Source organism: Scyliorhinus canicula, chromosome 13 (genome assembly GCF_902713615.1).
Source record: "Scyliorhinus canicula chromosome 13, sScyCan1.1, whole genome shotgun sequence".
Taxonomy (NCBI): Eukaryota; Metazoa; Chordata; class Chondrichthyes; order Carcharhiniformes; family Scyliorhinidae; genus Scyliorhinus; species Scyliorhinus canicula.
Genome location: NC_052158.1, coordinates 159,841,304 through 159,863,587, shown reverse-complemented (window position 1 = coordinate 159,863,587; position 22,284 = coordinate 159,841,304). Strand labels below are relative to the sequence as shown.

At 48.0% G+C, this 22,284-nt stretch overlaps 1 protein-coding gene across 2 annotated transcripts in view; it reads right to left on the bottom strand.

Annotated features, from left to right (window-relative positions):
• Window positions 1-4,542: 4,542 nt before the first annotated feature.
• Window positions 4,543-22,284, bottom strand: part of ccdc50a (coiled-coil domain containing 50a) — a 104,862-nt gene continuing 87,120 nt past the window's right edge. For both annotated transcript variants that reach the window (XM_038815959.1, XM_038815960.1), the window contains 3 exons: window positions 19,862-19,941; window positions 13,295-13,374; window positions 4,543-6,568 (listed from right to left, as the gene is read on the bottom strand). In XM_038815959.1, the coding sequence (XP_038671887.1) occupies window positions 6,549-6,568; window positions 13,295-13,374; window positions 19,862-19,941 (180 nt within the window). In that variant the 3' untranslated portion in view covers window positions 4,543-6,548. The remainder of the gene's footprint in view (window positions 6,569-13,294; window positions 13,375-19,861; window positions 19,942-22,284) is intronic.

Below are 22,284 nucleotides of genomic sequence, written 5' to 3'. Positions count from 1 at the left end.
GTCCTTTCACTACTTGTCACTAATTCACACAAGACTCAATTCCATTTGTAACTCATTCATCGTCCCTGGAAGACTAGACTGAACTGCTTCTTCATTGATCAACTTATCTTTTGCAGAATGATTTATGTCCCCTCATTTGATAGATAAACACTGCCGTGGGGGAAAAGCCCGGCTCATATTCAATTTGAAAAGTGCACATGTTAAAACAGTATGAGAAGCTACTTTGAAAACCATGCCATGCAAAGGGAAATGTCTCCACAGGGCAGCACTTAAAGCAAAAAAATGATAACAATAGTTATCAATCCAGAGCACAGATCAATAACTTACATTCCTGCTACAAAGCAAAATATCATGGATGGAGATCTGAAAGAAAAACAAAGTGTCGGAAGAATTTAGCAGATCTGGCAGCATCTGTGGCAAGAGAGAGTCAGATTGGACTCGAACATTAACTCTTTCTCTCTCTCACTGCAGACCCTGCCAGACATGCTGATTTTTCCAGCACTTTGTTGTTACTAGCTTAATTTCTACAAGACTCTTCAGATACACAAAGATGTCCCAATATCTCGAGCACTTTATGGGGCAGTGGATAAAATAGAAGTGTAGTGGGGAGGAAGAAAGACAGAGAGAGTGTGAAGGAAGGAAAAGCTTGAAGGGATTGAGAAGGAGTTCCAGAGGGTAAGATTACTGAAGCTAAATGAGTGTCTGCCATTGATGTAGGTGGAGAGGGGATGCCACAATGAATAATGTTCATTCCAGCTGCAGTACTGGAATGATACTTGAAAGCTTGCACTAATAATCTGGAGAACACAAGTTCAAATTCCACTCTGGCATTTCCAGAATTTTACACAAAGAGCTGGCCTCAGTTAAAGTGGCCATGAAACTGTTGGATTGTGGTGTTAAAAACCAACTGGTTCATTACTGTTCTCCACAAGGAAGCTTCTTTACCCAGTCTGAGACTATACTGTGACTCCAGTCCCACACCAATGTCCCTGACTGTTTATTTCTCTCTAAAGTAGCCTAGTTGTATTAAACTGCTGGCTGCACAATGAGGAAGACTGACGACCACCTTTTGCCTGTGCAACTGGGACAGGACAATAAATGGACAGCCTTACATTGATACGCACATTCTGAGAAGTAAAAATGAGCAAAGCACTGGAGGGTGTTAGAGAGAACGCGAGTAGGTGCAATGTAGCAGCCACTGAGGAAGGACAGACCTTGAGTCAGTAAGATGAGGAATAGGTGCAGCCTTGGCGAATGGAGTGACCAGACAGTAATCATGGCTAGAATGTTGGGTACTGTGCAGTAGCACATTAGAGAGTGACAGTGGCCACATTAAAGGCGATCTCCTCATACATTCGGTAGGAAGCAGAATTCAGGGGGTTTGTGCAAGGAGCTTCATCATTCCCTAAGCTAATTTCCACTGCAACACGGTAGCACTGTGTTATCTAATTGCTTCACAGTGCCAGGGTCCCAGGCTCGTTCCTGGCTTGGATCACTGTCTGTGCAGAGTCTGCATGGTCTCCCATGTCTGCGTGGGTTTCAACAAAGAAAAGTACAGCACAGGAACAGGCCCTTCGGCCCTCACAAGCCTGCGCCGACCATGTTGCCCCTCTAAACGAAATTCTTCTATTCTTCCGGGGTCCGTATACCTCTAATCTCCATCCGATTCATGTATTTGTCAGAATGCCCCTTTGTTCCTCCAGGTGCTCCGGTTTCCTCCCACAGTCCAAAGACGTGCTGTTTAGGTAATTTGGACACTCTGAATTCTCCCTGTGTCTCCGAACAGTGCCTGGAATGTGGCGACTAGTGTGATGTTTACAGTAACTTCATTGCAGTTGTTAATGTAGCCTAATATACGGAAAGGATTTCAAAAAATGAATTATTGGCAAACAATCAGCCCATCCACACTAACATGAACTGGATTGGGCGGCGAGGGGGTCACCAGTTAGAAGCATCACCACACACAAAAGAAAGTTAAGATCAAACTGCCATTGTAAACTCTAAATCTGTTGGTGTAAAAGTTTACATTAAAGCTTTGTTTATTTTGTATATCAAGTATTTTAAGGCTCATTAACTTGCTACTTTTCTGCTGCTCCCTGTGAGAGGAGCAGACTTGTAGTTGCTCCGAGTTATTGCTGATCCTGTTTCTGTAGAAACATGGCACTTTAAATGTCAGGGTAATGGGGAGAGCCCTGGAGTAGTAGGCGTTGAGATGGAAGAGCAGCCCTGATTGGCTTGAATGGGTGCAGCAGGCTTGATGGGCCAAATGGCATATTACTGTGCTATCTTCGATGTTTCTAGGAATGATGATTGAGTGACTGGCAATGGAAACACTTGTCTACATGAGTCTGACTTTTAGGATGGTGTGACAGGGAGATTTAATGCTGGGCAGAAATCGATATGGTTTGGTAGATTTCTGTTATTGTGCAGTAAAGTTACAATGACAACATTAATGCACACACCTAAAACAAAAACTAGTCATAAAAATAAGATGATAAAGGCAGGAGGATAATTACCTATCAAAACATGCTGGGGGTTAACTAGATATTCTGGCTCCAAGGCTCATTGCAGGACTAGGACAGAACAGGAGACATTGACACACGAAGCAGCAGGACATGATGTAAAATGAAGAGTGAGAGATCCCACAGAGGGGCAGAAGGGAGCAGCGTGGAAAGGGCCAATGGAAGTAATGAGGGTGGCAGTAACATTTTCTCACCAGGACAGTGTTAGGAGAACACAGAGACATGAACACAAACCCCAGTACAGTGTGAGGGGACAAAGACAGATACAGATCCAGCATCGCATCAGGGACTGGCACAGATTAAATACTGACCCGAACAAGACACACTCTTTTTTTTCTTTATTCATTCATGTGATGTGGATGTTTACTGGCAGAAGGCCAGTATTAGATGCCCATCCTAACCGTCCTTGAACTGAGCGGCTTGCAAAGTTATTTCTCTGGGTCTGGAGTCACATGCAGGCCAGACCAGTAAGGACGGCAGATTTCCTTCCTAAAGGACAGTTAGTGAACCAGACGGGTTTTTACAACACTCAACACTGGTTCTGGTCACCATACGGAGACTAGCTTTACATTCCAGATTCATTAATTAAGTTTTAAATTCCACCAGTTGCCGTGGTAGATTTGAACCTGTAGCCCCCCCCCCCCCCCCCCCCCCCCCCCCCCCCCCCGAACCAGAGCCTCGGATTACTAGTCTACTGACATCATCACTATGCTAGGCACCCCGCCTTCCCCATAACAGGTACAAGGAAGGTAGAGGTGCAGAGCACAGTCGAAGGACCATTGAAGATAAAGGCCGCAAGAGAAAAGGTCTCCTTAAAAGTTTCGTTCAAATCTGCACAATCAGAATTGGTCAGCACACCCAACAGGCCAAGAAACAGGTTCAGAGTCATTATAACAGAAAGGGCAGCCAATGGTGTAAACTTCTCCAAAGCATCTCAAATCCACTAGAACTTAAACTTTTAGAATCAGTCACGGCCTGAGACCCGCCAAAGACTGGTCCACAAAAGAGAGCAGTGACCTTGGTATCATCCACAAGGAGATCAGGGGTTATGGGGAGAAGGCAGGAGATTGGGATGAGAAAATATCAGCCATGATTGAATGGAGGAGCAGACTCGATGGGCCAAGTGGCCTAATTCTGCTCCTATGTCTTATGGTCTTATCCCCAAATACCTGGTGTCAATATGGGAGAAAATGATGGCTCTACCTGGCCTTTTGCTGCTTTCCTCAGTACGACCGAAGCAATGCAACGTCCTACACTGATGAACAGAAGCAAGTGTGATGATGCATGTCTGAAGCACAGCACAGGCATGATGCTACCTCATTCACTCACAGATGCTGCTCTGGTATAACTGCACGCCCCCCCCCCCCCCCCCCCCCCCCCCCAGCCCAACAGAGGGAGAAATTTGAATCCTTGGGGTAACCGGGAGCTGTATTGCCATCAACTTGTGAAAGGGTGAGCAAAAAGCAACACCATTAGTCTGGTGAATCCAATGTGTTTTAAAAAACGAGAAGGCACTCCAAAGTGCTTGGCATCCAAAGAGTTAACAGTACAGAGTGCCGTTAAACAAACTTGCTTCTGCCACACCCCAAACACTGATTTATTTTCTTTGAAGATTTTCAGCCCTCATTGATATTATTTCTCGCCATTTTATAGTTTATTTCCTTCCCTTCTACCGGTGATTAGATTAAATCACGTAGCCAGGGCTTTTCTCTTTGGAGCAGAGGAGGATGAGAGGCGACTTAATAGAGATTTATAAGATGACGAGGGGATAGATAAAGTGGACGTTCTATGTTCTATGTAAACTACTTTGGGTTAAACAGACGCCATTCAGTAGCTCAAAGTTCTGGCCTCGCATTTTTGGCACAGTCTCTGACCTCTGCTCATCGCTGCTGCTCAACATACATGAAGCACAAGCAGCATAAACACAGAACATGCAGCAGTGATTTATATTAGCTTGACATACACACCACATGCAGCACAGGCAGGAGAGAGTAGCACCTTTGTTTAGAGGCAGACAGCAGTGGATCTCTGCAAAATCCAATCCAACTACAAAAATGCAGCATTTTGTCACAAAGGGAAGCAGTTAAATTATTTCCTACACATCTAAGCAAAGAGCATTTGATTGATAATTTGTGCAGCATTTAAAAAGGAGGATTGTGTGAAGAGAGGGGTTTTGGGTGACTCTGGGACTAGGGTTAAGTGTGTTTTTCATTAAAAAGATTGGTGATTGGCCTTCAGTTGGAATTGCAGATATCCAGGCAACAACAAAGCAGTTAATCACTCACTGGTGTTTCACACACTGTATGGAACGTGCCAGGCTCATCCAGTGTTCCTACAATAACTAGATTAGCTGGGAACAAGCATCTTTTAGCAACGTCTGAAAATTGTAACTTCTGAACTACAGCCCGTTAAATATCCCCAAATTTAATTGAAGAAAAACAGGAAATATTTTTCCAACCAGTTGAGCTGCTCCACATTATTGGAGGGATCGGTGGATTCCAAGTTATAGAAAGAATTCCAAATTCCCGATAAAAAAAGTTTAAATGCAATATTTCAACAAATTAAATAGTCATTGCATGCAGCGAGTCAAGACCAAAAATAAGGGACGCGATACTCCGACCCCCACGATCGGGCCGGCGTCTCTGAAAGATGCACTCTTTTCCCTCCGCCGCCCCGAAAGATCAATCCTCCATGTCTTGCGGGCCGGCGGAGGGGAGGACAGCAACTGCGCATGCGCAGGGGATGTCATTTAGGCGCCGCCGGTCGCTTCATTTCCGCGGTGCCGCTCTGACGCAGGCATCAAGGCCCGGCGTGCGTAATTGATGCTGCGCCGCCCCTAGCCCCCTGGGGGTGGGAGAATAGGGAGCGAGGAGCGGCCTCCGACGCTGGTTTTCACTCCGGCGTCGGAACTTTGTCTCCCTTTGGGAGAATCGCGCCCAAGGGCTCGAAGACTTAATTCAGTTCCCACATTTAGTCATTATTATTCAGTCCTTATTTTTATATTGCCACTGTAAATTCCTCTGATGCTGCTGTTGCACCTCCAATTATGGGAGAGTGTAATTACACCATGACAAGTTGACATCGGCAATTTCAATTTAAAATAGGAACATGAGCATTTCTAATGGGACTGCAGACACAGCATTTTAATATGTCGTCTGTGGAAAGTGAGAAATCAAATGGGTTTCAGTATTATTATATGCACAACAGGAGGTGACACAGAAATATAACAACGGTAAATCATTTTGACAGTGGGGCTCAAGATATGACAAAATGGAAAGGACACACATGCAGCAATCTTCCCAAATCCTGAAGGCGCTTGTGCTGAAAGGTTTGCTCGATAGAAGTAGATACAGATCAGGATCAGCTTCCCTTCCTTAGCTGGAAAATGGGTCTCACTCACAACAGCCAATGGCATCTGCAGACCCACCAACAGCAAGTTTATCCATTGTACAATAACACTCAGCCAAACTGTACGCGTCCTAGAAATCACAGTAAATCAGGTGGACCTAACTTAACCAGAAGCAGGAAAATATCAGAGAGCGCGAGAAAACCGGAAAGACAGAGGGGAAAAACAAATTTCCATCGTGATTAAAGTTTGCTGCAACTGCAAACTGAGCACAGCGTTTAGAAGACAGTGAAAACCCCGAGTTAAATGGTTAAAAACAAATATATATATATATATATATAAAAAAAATAAAAAGTTAATACAACTTAACATTCTTGTTAATTTTTGTTAAAAACATTTTTAAAAGTTCTTTCTCTTGGATTATTTGTGCAAACACATTAACAGTAGAGATTTTACACTCCAAAACAAGACCAGGCCTGCACCGATAGGTAGCCCACTACAATCTGCTGTGTCAAATCGGAAAATATCCAGTCCTTTTCCTTTTCCCACTTGGACGTATCGGAGGGAAGCACTGGGTGAAACTCTTCGGCAACTCTGGGCTTGATCCACACAGGGCAGAAACTGGCGCAACTCTCAAAGCTCCAATCCTCCTCACCTACGCATCTGCTCAATTCTCTCAATCACTGCCTGTAATAAGAAACTGAACACACAAACTCCAATTAATAAACAGAGGCTGGTACTGAACCTGGAATCTCCGGAAGGAGCGATTTTCCAGGAAAGGGATACAGTGCAGATTCATCAGTGCAATACCATGGGTAAAAGGGTGACAGGTAACCTAGGCTAGGCTTGGATTCACTCGAGTTTAAGAGGCGATCTAATCCAGTGTTTAAGATGATTTAAGGGTTCAATAGGGTCGATTTAGAAAAACTTTACCCCCTGGTGAAGCAGCCAGAAAAAGGGAGCACCACCTTGCACTGAGAGTAAATGAGATTCAGAACTACTTCTCCACGCAGGATTCATGGAATTGTGGAAAGAAACCGGAGTTTAAAAAATAATAATTTTATGGGACTAACTCGCTAACTCGGGCAACTTTTTTTTTAAACCCACTGTGCTGTCAGGGAGGAATCCAGGATTTTGACCCAGCGACAGTGAAGGAACAATAATATATTTTCAAGTCAGGATGGTGAGTGGCTTGGAGGAAATCCAGGTGGTGGTGCTCCCATATTGTCTGCTGCCCTTGTCCTTCGAGATGGTAGCGTTGTGGGTTTGGAAGGTGCTAGAAACAACTGACTTTTTCACACTTGTAATTGACAGGTAAGACGATAAAGGGATATGGAGCGAAGGTAAATAAATGGAGACAAGGGACACACCATCCAACGTCCTCAACCTCAGAGAACAAGCTTGGTTAATATCCTGGTCATATTACAGAGTTAGGATGTAAATAATCCTGAACTTCAGCTGGAGATGCTCCAACTTTTCCCCAAAAGTCTGACCAGAATGAAGCAAGTATTTTAGTTCCTTCAGGCTCAACTTCTGGATCGAGTATCCCAAAATGTATGAGAAAATTATGTGGACACACCATTCAGCAACACATTAAGGGGTTACCAAACATTTGGAAATATTCTGGAATTACAAAACCCAGCTGTGTTACACAAATAGAACCTGGAACTCTAAATTCTGTAGCACCCTCAAGACAGACGAGAGTTCTCCTTGTCAACAGTTCACCTCAACCATCTCCAACAACAGCACTGCACATCTTATCGCTGCATGTGGGGTCTTGCTGTGATTCAACCAGAGAAGACGACGATTTTAAAAGGACATTAGATGGGCAGACGAGGGAAATAAACGTACAGGTCCACAGGGACAGAGTGGGTGAGTGGAACTCCCCAAATTTAAAACTCGTAAACTTAAATTAAACAAATTAATTAATTAGAGATGGCTGGTCAGGTGATGTGCTTAAGCTGCTTGATGTGGGAGCTGGCAGATCCCATTGCGAGCTGCAGTGACCACATCTGCAGTAAGTGTTGGCTGCGCGAAGAACTTCGGCTCAGAGTTGATGAGCTGGAGTCTGAGCTTCACACACTGAGGCACATCCGGGAGGGGGAGGCTTACCTGGACACTTTGTTTCAGGAGGCAGTCACACCTGTCAGAGTAAATAGTTTAAATCCTGCCAGTGGCCAGGGACAGCAGGGTGTGACTGCAAGTCAGGCAGGTAAAGGGAACCGGCAGTCAGGAACTCAGGAGCCTCAGCCCTTGACCCTGTCCAACAGGTACGAGGCACTTGCTCCCTGTGTGGATGCCGAACAGGGCTGCAGGAAGGATGAGTCAGCTGACCAAGGCACCATGGTTCAGCAGGCCATTCAAGGGGAGGAAGTAAATAGGCAAGTTGTAGTTGTAGGGGATTCTATTATCAGAGGGATAGATAGTATCCTTTGTGAGCAGGATAGAGGGTCCCGCATGGTATGTTGCCTGCCCGGTGCTAGGGTGCGGGACATCTCTGACCGACTTGAAAGGATATTGGAGAGGGAGGGGGAGGATCCAGTTGTTGTGGTCCATGTCGGTACCAACAACATAGGCAAGTCTAGGAAAGAGGACCTGTTTAGAGATTATAAAGAGCTAGGATTCAAATTAAAAAACAGGTCCTCAAGGGTCATAATCTCCGGATTACTGCCCGAGCCACGTGCAAATTGGCATAGGGAGGCAAGAATAAGGGAAGTTAACACGTGGCTGAAAGAGTGGTGTGGGAAAGAGGGGTTCCTTTTCATGGGACACTGGCATCAGTTTTGGGACAGGGGGGACCTATACCGTTGGGATGGTCTCCACCTGAACCGAGCTGGGACCAGTGTTCTGGCGAAAAGAGTAAATAGGGTGGTCAATAGGACTTTAAACTAGAGATTGGGGGGGAAGGGAAAGTCAGGGAACCAAGAGGTGAAGGAATCAGTGGGAAGCGTAGCTGCTTAGGATTACAAAAAATCACGAAAAGACAGAGCTCAGGAGAGGTTACGATAGTCCCGATCTCACAAAATATGACACAGTGTATGGAAAGGCTCAGTAAACCAAGGTCCACCACACTAAGAAAACAAAAAGGGACAGTCAATAGAGAATTAAAGGTGCTATATTTAAATGCCCGCAGTGTACGGAACAAGGTAGATGAGCTTGTGGCCCAGATTGTGACTGGCAGGTATGATGTGGTAGGCATCACAGAGACGTGGTTGCAGGGGGTTCAGGACTGGCAGTTAAACATCCAGGGATTTACAACCTATCGAAAAGACAGAGAGGTGGGTAGAGGGGGCGGGGTTGCCTTGTTAATTAGAAATGAAATGAAATCAATAGCACTAAACGACATAGGGTCAGACGATGTGGAGTCTGTGTGGGTAGAGTTGAGGAACCACAAAGGCAAAAAAACCATAATGGGAGTTATGTACAGGCCTCGTGACAGTGGTCAGGACCAGGGGCACAAAATGCACCACGAAATAGAAAGGGCATGTCAGAAAGGCAAGGTCACAGTGATCATGGGGGACTTCAATATGCAGGTGGACTGGGTAAATAATGTTGCCAGTGGACCCAAAGAAAGGGAATTAATTGAATGTTTACAGGATGGCTTTTTGGAACAGCTTGTGATGGAGCCCACGAGGGAACAGGCTATTCTGGACTTAGTGTTATGTAATGAGCCAGAATTGATAAAAGATCTTAAAGTAAGGGAACACTTAGGAAGCAGTGATCATAATATGGTAGAATTCAGTCTGCAATTTGAAAGAAGGAAGGTAGAATCAGATGTAAAGGTTTTACAGTTAAATAAAGGTAATTACAGGCGCATGAGGGAGGAACTGACGAAAATCGACTGGAAGCAGAGGCTAGTGGGAAAGACAGTAGAACAGCAATGGCAGGAGTTTCTGGGAGTAATTGAGGACACAGTGCAGAGGTTCATCCCAAAGAAAAGAAAGGTTATCAGAGGGAGGATTAGGCAGCCATGGCTGACAAAGGAAGTCAGGGAATGCATCAAGGCAAAAGAGAGAGCCTATAATGTGGGAAGTCAGAAGATTGGGAAGGCTACAAAAACAAACAGAGGATAACAAAGAGAGAAATAAGGAAGGAGAGGATCAAATATGAAGGTAGGCTAGCCAGTAACATTAGGAATGATAGTAAAAGTTTCTTTAAATACATTAAAAACAAACGGGAGGCAAAAGTAGACATTGGGTCGCTCCAAAATGACGCTGGTAATCTAGTGATGGGAGACAAGGAAATAGCTGAGGAACTTAATAAGTACTTTGCGTCAGTCTTCACAGTAGAAGACATGAGTAATATCCCAACAATTCAGGAAAGTCAGGGGGCAGAGTTGAATATGGTTGCCATCACAAAGGAGAAAGTGCTAGAGAAACTAAAAGGTCTGAAAATTGATAAATCTCCGGGCCCAGATGGGCTACATCCTAGAGCTCTAAAGGAGATAGCTGAAGAAATAGTGGAGGCGTTAGTTATGATCTTTCAAAAGTCACTGGAATCAGGGAAAGTCCCAGAGGATTGGAAAATCGCTGTTGTAACCTCCCTGTTCAAGAAGGGAACAAGAAAAAAGATGGAAAATTATAGGCCAATTAGCCTAACCTCGGTTGTTGGCAAAATTCTAGAATCCATCGTTAAGGATGAGATTTCTAAATTCTTGGAAGTGCAGGGTCGGATTAGGACAAGTCAGCATGGATTTAGTATGGGGAGGTCGTGCCTGACAAACCTGTTAGAGTTCTTTGAAGAGATAACAAATAGGTTAGACCAAGGAGAGCCAATGGATGTTATCTATCTTGACTTCCAAAAGGCCTTTGACAAGGTGCCTCACGGGAGACTGCTGAGTAAAATAAGGGCCCATGGTATTCGAGGCAAGGTACTAACATGGATTGACGATTGGCTGTCAGACAGAAGGCAGAGAGTTGGGATAAAAGGTTCTTTTTCGGAATGGCAACCGGTGACAAGTGGTGTCCCGCAGGGTTCAGTGTTGGGGCCACAGCTGTTCTCTTTATATATTAACTATCTAGATGACGGGACTGGGGGCATTCTGGCCAAGTTTGCCGATGATACAAAGATAGGTGGAGGGGCAGGTAGTATTGAGGAGGTGGGGAGGCTGCAGAAAGATTTAGACAGTTTAGGAGAATGGTCCAAGAAGTGGCTGATGAAATTCAACGTGGGCAAGTGCGAGGTCTTGCACTTTGGAAAAAAGAATAGAGGCATGGACTATTTTCTAAACGGTGACAAAATTCATAATGCTAAAGTGCAAAGGGACTTGGGAGTCCTAGTCCAGGATTCTCTAAAGGTAAACTTGCAGGTTGAGTCCGTAATTAAGAAAGCAAATGTAATGTTGTCATTTATCTTAAGAGGCTTGGAATATAAAAGCAGGGATGTACTTCTGAGGCTTTATAAAGCACTAGTTAGGCCCCATTTAGAATACTGTGAGCAATTTTGGGCCCCACACCTCAGGAAGGACATACTGGCACTGGAGCGGGTCCAGCGGAGATTCACACGGATGATCCCAGGAATGGTAGGCCTAACATACGATGAACGTCTGAGGATCGTGGGATTATATTCATTGGAGTTTAGGAGGTTGAGGGGAGATCTAATAGAAACTTACAAGATAATGAATGGCTTGGATAGGATGGACGTAGGGAAGTTGTTTCCATTAGCAGGGGAGACTAGAACGCGGGGGCACAGCCTTAGAATAAAAGGGAGTCACTTTAGAACAGAGATGAGGAGAAATTTCTTCAACCAGAGAGTGGTAGGTCTGTGGAATTCATTGCCACAGAGGGCGGTGGAGGCCGGGACGTTGAGTGTCTTTAAGACAGAAATTGATAAATTCTTGATTTCTCGAGGAATTAAGGGCTATGGGGAGAGAGCGGGTAAATGGAGTTGAAATCAACCATGATTGAATGGTGGAGTGGACTCGATGGGCCGAATGGCCTTACTTCCGCTCCTATGTCTTATGGTCTTATGGTCTTAACTGATTACATTGTTCTGCTGGGCCAGTATGGATTTGATAGGACGAATAACCTCCTGCTGTGCCATATTGACTAGGTCTGCCACGCTTGCCCACACAATAGACACTGCATTTTGTGAAATCCTTGAATTGTGTCTTCACCCAGTTGCCAAGTCAATGCAGAGGCAGTTCTCGTGAATTGTGTTAAAATTCCATTCAGAGAAGTAACAGAAATATATGTCAGGGGATCAGGAGATCTGGGGAAAAGGCAGGAGAATGAGGATGAGAAAAATATCAGCCACGATTGAATGGCCGAGCAGACCCGATGGACCGAGTGGCCTAATTCTGCTCCTATGTCTTATGGTCTGATGTAGAATATTTCCTCCCTTATCTTTTTAGCTGATTTGTAAAGCCAGAGGTAGCATTATAGCTGATAATTTACTATATATGTTTCCAAACATCTTAAGACTTCATGTAGGTTAGTGGACCTTTAGCCTTAAACCAAAAACAAAGACGTGGAAACATTTCAGGAAAATCCTACACCGAGTCAGGCTATACCTTGTAATAGGAAGGGGAACATCTAAAATACAGTAATGTCACAAATGTTTTGGGCAATTGTTTCAACATTAAATCTGAAGTACATATTGGTGATTCATTGCTCCATCTAAAGAAAAGTTACTGATAATGCAAAAGGGCTGCATAAATGCGGCACGGTAACACGGTAAGCACTGTTGCTTCACAGCGCCAGTGATTCGGGTTCAATGCCAGCCTCGGGTGACTGGCTGTGTGGAATTTTCCCTTTCTCCCCGTGTCTGCGTGGGTTTCCTTCGGGTGCTCCAGTTTCCTCCCACAAGTCCCAAAAGCCGTGCTGTTAGGTGGACTGGCCATGGTAAATTGTTCATTAGTGTCCAAAAGTGAGGTGGGTCACTGCGTTATGTGGAGAGAGTGGAGAGGGTGGAGGTGTGGGTTTAAGTAGGATGCTCTTTCAAGGGCAGACTCGATGGGCCAAATTGCCTCCTTTTGCACTGTAGATTCTATGATCTGTGAATCCTGAAACGTGTTACTGGGTGGTAAAGAGGAAAGATCATTAGCAAATTAGCAAGAAATGGCAATAAGGTTGGATGGATCATACTGCAAAGCATGAGGTGATTGGCAAAAGAATTAAGAGCAATGTAGACCAAGAATGAGACAGAGAACGATGTTAGACAACATAAAATCGAAAGCGGGAGGCTCCTACAAACAGCTGAAGAGGAAAGTAAAAGATCGCAAGGTGTGGAGAAAGGAGCTGAGAAGCTGTCTACAGACAGATCACCACAGCTAATTCTATGCACAGAGCAACTATAATCCATAAATCATGGATCTGCAGCTTTAATAAAACTGAATGTTTGAGAATGAAACTTATTCCCCTACAATCCCATTCAAAACCAGACATCTGGCCAGCAGCCTCCAGACTTCAGACTTCTCATACTGTACCTTTCTGTGATGATTCGGAAGACTTGGAAACTGGGCGAGAAGGGTGCTGCGGGATTGACTCTTCTCTGTGTGAAGGAGGCCTGAGAAAAGGAAAATTGTATCGTAAAGCTTATTGAATTGTGGCAAGTGTCAATCTCCCTCCCACATCATCCAGCATCAATCCCTTCATCCTTCAGCGGAGATCAAACAGCACAACGCAGTCCTGACTCGGATCAAACAGGACAGCGCGGTCCCGACCCGGATCAAACAAGACAGCGCGGTCCTGAACCGGATCAAACAGCACAACGCAGTCCTGAACCGGATCAAACAGCACAACACGGTCCTGACCCGGATCAAACAGCACAGCGCGGTCCCGACCCAGATCAAACAGCACAACGCAGTCCTGACCCGGATCAAACAGCACAACGCAGTCCTGACTCGGATCAAACAGGACAACGCAGTCCTGACTCGGATCAAACAGGACAACGCAGTCCTGAACCGGATCAAACAGCACAACGCGGTCCTGACCCGGATCAAACAGCACAGCGCGGTCCTGACCCGGATCAAACAGCACAGCGCGGGCCTGACCCGGATCAAACAGCACAGCACGGTCCTGACCCGGATCAAACAGCACAGCGCGGTCCTGACCCGGATCAAACAGCACAGAGCGGTCCCGACCCGGATCAAACAGGACAACGTGGTCCCAACCCGGATCAAACAGCACAGCGCGGTCCCAACCCGGATCAAACAGCACAGCGCGGTCCTGACCCGGATCAAACAGCAGTGTGGTCCTGACCCGGATCAAACAGCACAGCGCGGTCCTGACCCGGATCAAACAGCACAGTGTGGTCCTGACCCGGATCAAACAGGACAGCGCGGTCCTGACCCGGATCAACCAGCAGTGCGGTCCTGACCCGGATCAAACAGCACAGTGTGGTCCTGACCCGGATCAACCAGCAGTGCGGTCCTGACCCGGATCAAACAGCACAGTGTGGTCCTGACCCGGATCAAACAGGACAGCGCGGTCCTGACCCGGATCAAACAGCACAGCGCGGTCCTGACCCGGATCAAACAGCACAAGACGGTCCTGACCCTGATCAAACAGGACATGCGGTCCCAACCTGGGTCAAACAGCACAGCGCGGTCCCGACCCGGATCAAACAGCACAGCGCGGTCCCAACTCGGATCAAACAGCACAGCGCGGTCTTGAACCGGATCAAACAGCACAACGCGGTCCCAACCCGGATCAAACAGCACAGCGCGGTCCCAACCCGGATCAAACAGCACAACGCGGTCCCAACCCGGATCAAACAGCACAGCATGGTCCCGACCCGGATCAAACTGCGCAGCGCGTCCTGACCCAGATCAAACAGCACAACGCGGTCCCAACCTGGATCAAACAGCACAGCACGGTTCCAACCCGGATCAAACAGCACAGCGCGGTCCTGACCCGGATCAAACAGCACAGCGCGGTCCTGACCCGGATCAAACAGCACAGCGCGGTCCCAAACCCGGATCAAACAGCACAACGCGGTCCCAAACCCGGATCAAACAGCACAACACGGTCCCAACCCGGATCAAACAGCACAGCGTGGTCCTGACCCGGATCAAACAGCACAGCGCGGTCCTGACCCGGATCAAACAGCACAGCGCGGTCCTGACCCGGATCAAACAGGGCAGCGCGGTCCTGACCCAGATCAAACAGCACAGCGCGGTCCTGACCCAGATCAAACAGCACAGCGCGGTCCTGACCCGGATCAAACAGGGCAGTGCAGTCCTGACCCGGATCAAACAGGACAACGTGGTCCCAACCCGGATCAAACAGCACAGCGCGGTCCTGACCCGGATCAAACAGCACAGCGCGGGCCTGACCCGGATCAAACAGCACAGCACGGTCCTGACCCGGATCAAACAGCACAGCGCGGTCCTGACCCGGATCAAACAGCACAGAGCGGTCCCGACCCGGATCAAACAGGACAACGTGGTCCCAACCCGGATCAAACAGCACAGCGCGGTCCCAACCCGGATCAAACAGCACAGCGCGGTCCTGACCCGGATCAAACTGCAGTGTGGTCCTGACCCGGATCAAACAGCACAGCGCGGTCCTGACCCGGATCAAACAGCACAGTGTGGTCCTGACCCAGATCAAACAGGACAGCGCGGTCCTGACCCGGATCAACCAGCAGTGCGGTCCTGACCCGGATCAAACAGCAGTGTGGTCCTGACCCGGATCAACCAGCAGTGCGGTCCTGTCCCGGATCAAACAGCACAGTGTGGTCCTGACCCGGATCACACAGGACAGCGCGGTCCTGACCCGGATCAAACAGCACAGCGCGGTCCTGACCCGGATCAAACAGCACAAGACGGTCCTGACCCTGATCAAACAGGACATGCGGTCCCAACCTGGGTCAAACAGCACAGCGCGGTCCCGACCCGGATCAAACAGCACAGCGCGGTCCCAACCCGGATCAAACAGCACAGCGCGGTCTTGAACCGGATCAAACAGCACAACGCGGTCCCAACCCGGATCAAACAGCACAGCGCGGTCCCAACCCGGATCAAACAGCACAACGCGGTCCCAACCCGGATCAAACAGCACAGCATGGTCCCGACCCGGATCAAACTGCGCAGCGCGTCCTGACCCAGATCAAACAGCACAACGCGGTCCCAACCTGGATCAAACAGCACAGCGCGGTCCCGACCCGGATCAAACAGCACAGCGCGGTCCCGACCCGGATCAAACAGCACAGCGCGGTCCCGACCCGGATCAAACAGCACAGCGCGGTCCCGACCCGGATCAAACAGCACAGCGCGGTCCCCGACCCGGATCAAACAGCACAGCGCGGTCCCGACCCGGATCAAACAGCACAGCGCGGTCCCGACCCGGATCAAACAGCACAGCGCGGTCCCGACCCGGATCAAACAGCACAGCGCGGTCCCGACCCGGATCAAACAGCACAGCGCGGTCCCGACCCGGATCAAACAGCACAGCGCGGTCCCGACCCGGATCAAACAGCACAGCACGGTCCCGACCCGGATCAAACAGCACAGCGCGGTCCCGACCCGGATCAAACAGCACAGCGCGGTCCCGACCCGGATCAAACAGCACAGCGCGGTCCCGACCCGGATCAAACAGCACAGCACGGTCCCGACCCGGATCAAACAGCACAGCACGGTCCTGACCCGGATCAAACAGCACAGCACGGTCTCGACCCGGATCAAACAGCACAGCACGGTCCTGACTCGGATCAAGCAGGACAACTCGGTCCTGACCTGGACCAAACAGGACAGCGTGGTCTTGACCCGGATCAAACAGGACAGCGCGTTCCTGACACGGATCGAACAGGACAACAGCGTCCTGATCCAGATCAAACAGCACAGCGTGCACCTGACCCGGATCAAGCAGGACAGCGTGCTCCTGACCCGATCGAACAGGACAACGCGGTCCCGACCCGGATCGAACAGGTCAACACAGTCCTGACCCGGATCAAACAGGACAGCGTAGTCCTGACCTGGATCAAACAGGCCAACACCGTCTTGACCCGGATCGAACAGGCAATGCGTTCCCGAACCGGATCAAACAGCACAGCGCGGACATGACCCAAATCTGAAATGGAGGCAGGCAAAACTATTTTGCTCAATAAGATCATTACATGAGCTGCAGAATAAATTGCACCACTGATGCAATCAAAATTACATTCACCGATCTCCACAACAGCTTGCTCCGGTTTCTCTGCCACAACACAGTATATGGCGATAAAAATCCTTCAGTCATTGTTGTGCAGTAATATTTCAACTGCAGTCAAGTTCCACTCTCAGCCACAGATTACTTTAACTGCAGTCAGTTTACAAACTGTAACCACAATCAGTTAAAATTGAGCATTATAGGGCATTACTTCTGTAATTATATTTGATTGTGCATTCGGTACACCTCAACCAGGTGGGGACAGTGAATAAACACTGCTGTACCAGCCAGAAATAAACAGTACACTTCACACAATACAATTCTCAATTATTTCTTTTTATATAATTTCAACATAATGACAGTTCCATTTTAAATGTAGCTGTTTTAATTGGTGGAGAATGTATTGGGCATTGCCCAGGGATAGCAATGAGTTTCCTGCGATTTTCACCCTAAATAAAAGTTCTTGGGCGGCATGGTGACGCAGTGGGTTAGCACTGCTGCCTCACGGCGCCGAGATCCCAGGTTCGATCCCGGCTCTGGGTCGTTGTCCGTGTGGAGTTTGCACATTCTCCCAGTGTTTGCGTGGGTTTTCCCCCACAATGCAAAAGATGTGCAGGTTAGGTGGATTGGTCACGCTAAATTGCCCCTTAATTTCAAAAAATGAATTGGGTACATCAAATTAAAAATATATAAATAAATAAATAAAATTTCTTGTGCTCTAATTCTCTGGCACTGCTGTGTTTGAGTGAAGCTGTGGTGGCTGCTGGGACTGCCCTGGGGACAGGGAGGAGACAGGATGAGTCAGAGAAAAGGTTTTGTTTTTGACGGCTTGGGTTCTGGTTCGAATTCAACCCAATGGTTGTTATTCAAGTTTGGTATCGAGGCATCACTCATGCAGAATTGAACACCAGGTTAAACCAGTTTACGCACCCAAGCGGCAACAGATCTACTTGCCAAAAAACAATCATGGATGATGAAGGAGTGATGAGACAATATTACAAAAGGGAAAGCACACTTGACCAATCTACTAGAATACTTTGAAGATGTAACTAGTAGAGTTGACCAGGGAGACCCGATGGATATGATTGATTTAGACTTTCAGAAGGCTTTCGGCAAGGTCTCACACAGCGGATTACTATGTAAAGTTAAAGCGCAAGGGATTACGGGTCGTGTCTTGAGATGGATAGAAAGAATAATAGAATTTACAGTGCAGAAGGAGGCCATTCGGCCCAGACATTGAGAAGAGCACCGTACTTAAGCCAATGCGCCTCCACCCTATCGCCGTAATGCCACCTAACCTTTTGGAAACTAAAGGGCAATTGATCATGGTCAATCCATCTAACATGCACATTTTTGAACCGTGGGAGGAAACCGGAGCACTCAGGGGCAACCCAAGCCGACACGGGGAGAAGGTGCAAACTCCACACAGACAGTCACCCGAGGCCGGAATTGAACCCGGGCGCCTGGAGCCGTGAGGCATCAGTGCTAACCACTGTGCAACAATGCCGCACACAGCTGGTTCGCAAACAGGAAGCAAAGATTTGGAATAATGCGGTCTTTTTCCGATTGGCAGGCAATGACTAGTGGGGTACCGTAGAGATCAGTGCTGGAACCCCAACTGTTCACATTATATATTAATGATTTGGAAGAGGGAACTTAATACATTATCTCCAAATTTGCATATGATACAAAGTTGGGTTGAGGGTGAGCTGTGAGGAGGATGCAGAGATGCTTCATTGTGATTTGGACAGGCTGAGTGAGTGGGCATACAATTGGCAGATGCAATTTAATGTGGATAAATGTGAGGTTATCCACTTCGGTAGCAAAAATAGGAAGGCTGATTATTAGTTGAATGGGTGTAAATCGAGAGGTGGATACTCAGCGAGACCTTGGTCTCTCTGAAAGTAAGCAGGCAGGTACAGCAGGCAGTAAAAGTGGCAAATGGTATGTTGGCCTTCACAGCAAGAGGATTTGAGTTAGGAATAGAGATGTTTTACTGCAATTGTCTAGGGCATTGGTGAGGCCACACCTGGAGCATTGTGAGCAGTTTTGGTGTCCTGGGGCGGGATTCTCCCCTACCCGGCGGGATGGGGGGTCTCGGCGTAGGGGAATGGCACCAACCACTCCGGGTATTCTCCGCACATTTGGGCGCTAGCCCTGCGCCGGAGCGGTTGGCATCACGACGACTGGCGCAAAAACCGGCGCCAGCGGGACTGGCCGAAAGGCTTTCGCCGGTTCGCGCATGCGCCGGCGCTGACGTCAGCGGCCAGGTGCCGCTGACGTCAGCGCCGGCGCATGCGCGCTGTGGGTTTCTCTTCCGCTTCAGCCATGGCGGAGGCCGTGGTGGCGGCGGAGAAAGAGTGCCCCCAGGGCACTGGCCCGCCACCTGATCGAGGGGCCCCGATCGCGGGCCTCACCACCGTGGGGGCACTCCCCGGGGTCCAATCGCCCCGTGCCCCCCCCCAGGACCCCGGGGGCCCGGTCGCGCAGCCGATCCCGCCGCCACCAGAGGTGGTTCAAACCTTGGCGGCGGGCGAGGCCTCGCAGCGGCGGGACTTCGGTCCATCGCGGGCCGGAGAATCGCCGCAGGGGTCTCGCCGATCGGAGTGCCGTGATTCCCGCCCCCGCCACTTCCCGGGTGGCGGAGAATCTCTGCCACGACGGGGGCGGGATTTTTGGCGGCCCCAGGCAATTTCGCCCCTTATCTGAGGAAGGATGTTCTTGCTGTGGAGGGAGGGCAACAAAGGTTTACCAGGCTGAATCCTGGGGTGACGGCTCTGCATTCTCAAGATGACTGCATGTACAAGACAGCCACCAGTGATCAGGGAAAAACATCACAGAACTAGCCATCAAATTTGGAAACGTTTGGGAAAAGGGGAGAATGCTTCCAGGAGAACAATTACCTTCCTGGTCTTTCAGGCTTCCCTGTCATTTGTTCCGGCCCCTCCCGAGGCTTGGACCTGACGTATTCAGTGGCGTCGCGCTGCATGGGATAGAGAGAAGGACAATCACAACATGGCAGGAAATAACAGCACAAAACAAGCAGCGTACTACTGCAGGTGAAATATTCACTAGCTTACTGCGGCCTCAAAACTTGATTCTCAACTTTAAACATTTGTGATCAAGGAGTGTGCATATTCCCAAGACCGACACTATTGGATCTGGTCAGACACATCTTAATAACACTGCACATTTTCACACATGGCTTGGTGTCCCTCTCTCCCTTCCTGAACTGGAGCTGATGGATCCTAATCACGATCTGTACAAAACTACTAAACCCCAACAAGAATTCCACATAATCCAACACGATGACAACTCATTTGAGGCCAGGGAGAGTAAAGAGGGTAAAAAACATTGCAGGCGAAATGTTCTCATCGTCATTTTCCGCTTCCCGTTCAGACCTTCCCTTCTACACTATTTCCAAAAGAAGTTTCACTTTTGGAATAGCACATCCCCATTTTCTCTGCCCTGGTCATTTTGTCAAGCTGCTCTGATAACAGGTCCATCATAACCGGACGGTTACAGCTTGGGACAGTCTGAATCCTGCCCCAACAAAGGATGAGACAATTTGTTACAAGTAGCACAGTGGTTAGCACTGTTGCTTCACAGCTCCAGGGCCCCAGGTTCGATTCCCGGCTTGGGTCGCTGTCTGTGCAGAGTTTGCATGTTGTCCCGGTGTGGTTTCCCTCCGGGCGCTACGGTTTCCTCCCAGAATCCAAAAATGTGCAGATTAGGTGAATTGGCCATGCTAAATTGCCCTTTGTGCCCAAAAACGTTTGGGTGGGGTCACTGGGTTACGGGGATGGGGTGGGGGTGTGTGCTTGTGTAGGGGGCCGGTGCAGACTCGATGGGCTCCTTCTGCACTGTAAATTTTATGATTCTATGAAGCAACAATCTCACCTGAAGGCGACTGCATGGCAAAGATGTCATTCCTTTGCATCTGTGGGTTAGCCTGGTTCAGGCACATTATAGAGAAGACTAACAGCAGCTATACTCTGCTCTTTCCAACTTCCGAGCACTTAGAACGATAGAATCGTTACCGCACAGTCAGGAGGCTGTGCCATCGAGCCCCTGCTCACTCTTTGGAAGAGCAACACTGCGAGACCCACACCCCAGCCTTTCCCGATAGCCCTTCAGAAGCTTATCAAATTCCCTTCTTTTTCCAATCACTAACTCCGTGTCTGCCCTCGTCTTCTCGATCCTTTCATCGATCCTTTCTTCTATAGGAACAGTTTCGCTCTATCTGCTCTGTCCAATTCTTCAGAATTTTGAACACCTCTATCAAATCTCTTTTCAATCTTCTCTTCTTCAAAGGGAATGACTCCAGGAGGCCATTTGGCCTATCATGGCCATGTTGGCCCTTTGAAAGAGAAATCCAACTCGTCCTCATTTCCTAACTCTTTCCCCAGCCCTACTGCTTGATGGGCACAGTAGATGGAATCTTCCTCTGTATCTAAGCTGCACTATTCATCACTAAAATGTATTCGGTATTGCTATAGGTTGCTTAAAATTACCCAGCAGAGACAATAACTTTTATTTATTCGCTGCCGCAATGTGCTCCATCGGAGTATCATAAAGGAAATTGTGACACTGAGCGGTAATAATGCAGTGTGAGAACATACAGTTAAAAACTTGGTCAAAGTGGTAGGTTTGATGCAGTAGCTTAAAGGAGGAGAGAGAGGTAGAGAGATTTAGGGAGTCGATTCCAGAGATTAAGACTTAGGCAGTTGAGGGTGCGACTGTCAACGGTAGAGCAACTAGAACCATGGATTCTCACAAAATTGAAGGAAAGTAAAAATCTTAGCAGGTTCCAGGACAGGGGGAGGTCACAAAGGTAGAGAAGGAGACTAGCCATTTGAAATTAAAGCAAAATACTGCGGATGCTGGAAATCTGAAATAAAAACAGAAAATGTTGGAAAAATCAGCAGGTCTGGCAGCATCTTCAGAGTGAGAGAACCAGAGTTAACGTTACGGGTCCGTATGACCCTTCTTCAGAGCGCTCGAGAGCGCTATGGACTTGAAATGAGGAATTTGAAAAAAGGCTGAAAATTTTGAAATCAGGATGTGCTTAGTTAATGAACTTCAGCGAGTGCAGAAGTGAAGAGAAAACAGGACTTGGTGTGAGTTAGGAGAGAGGGGAGCTGCGTTTTTTTTTTTTTTTTTTAAATAATTTTTATTGAATTTTTCAAAATACAAACATTTTAACCCCCCCTACATTTACATTTAAATTATAACAAAACAAAGTCAAACCCCCTACTTAACAAGAAAAAGAAAAAGAATCCCCCCCCCCCCTACCCGCGCATCCCCCCCCCCCCCCCGCCGGCGA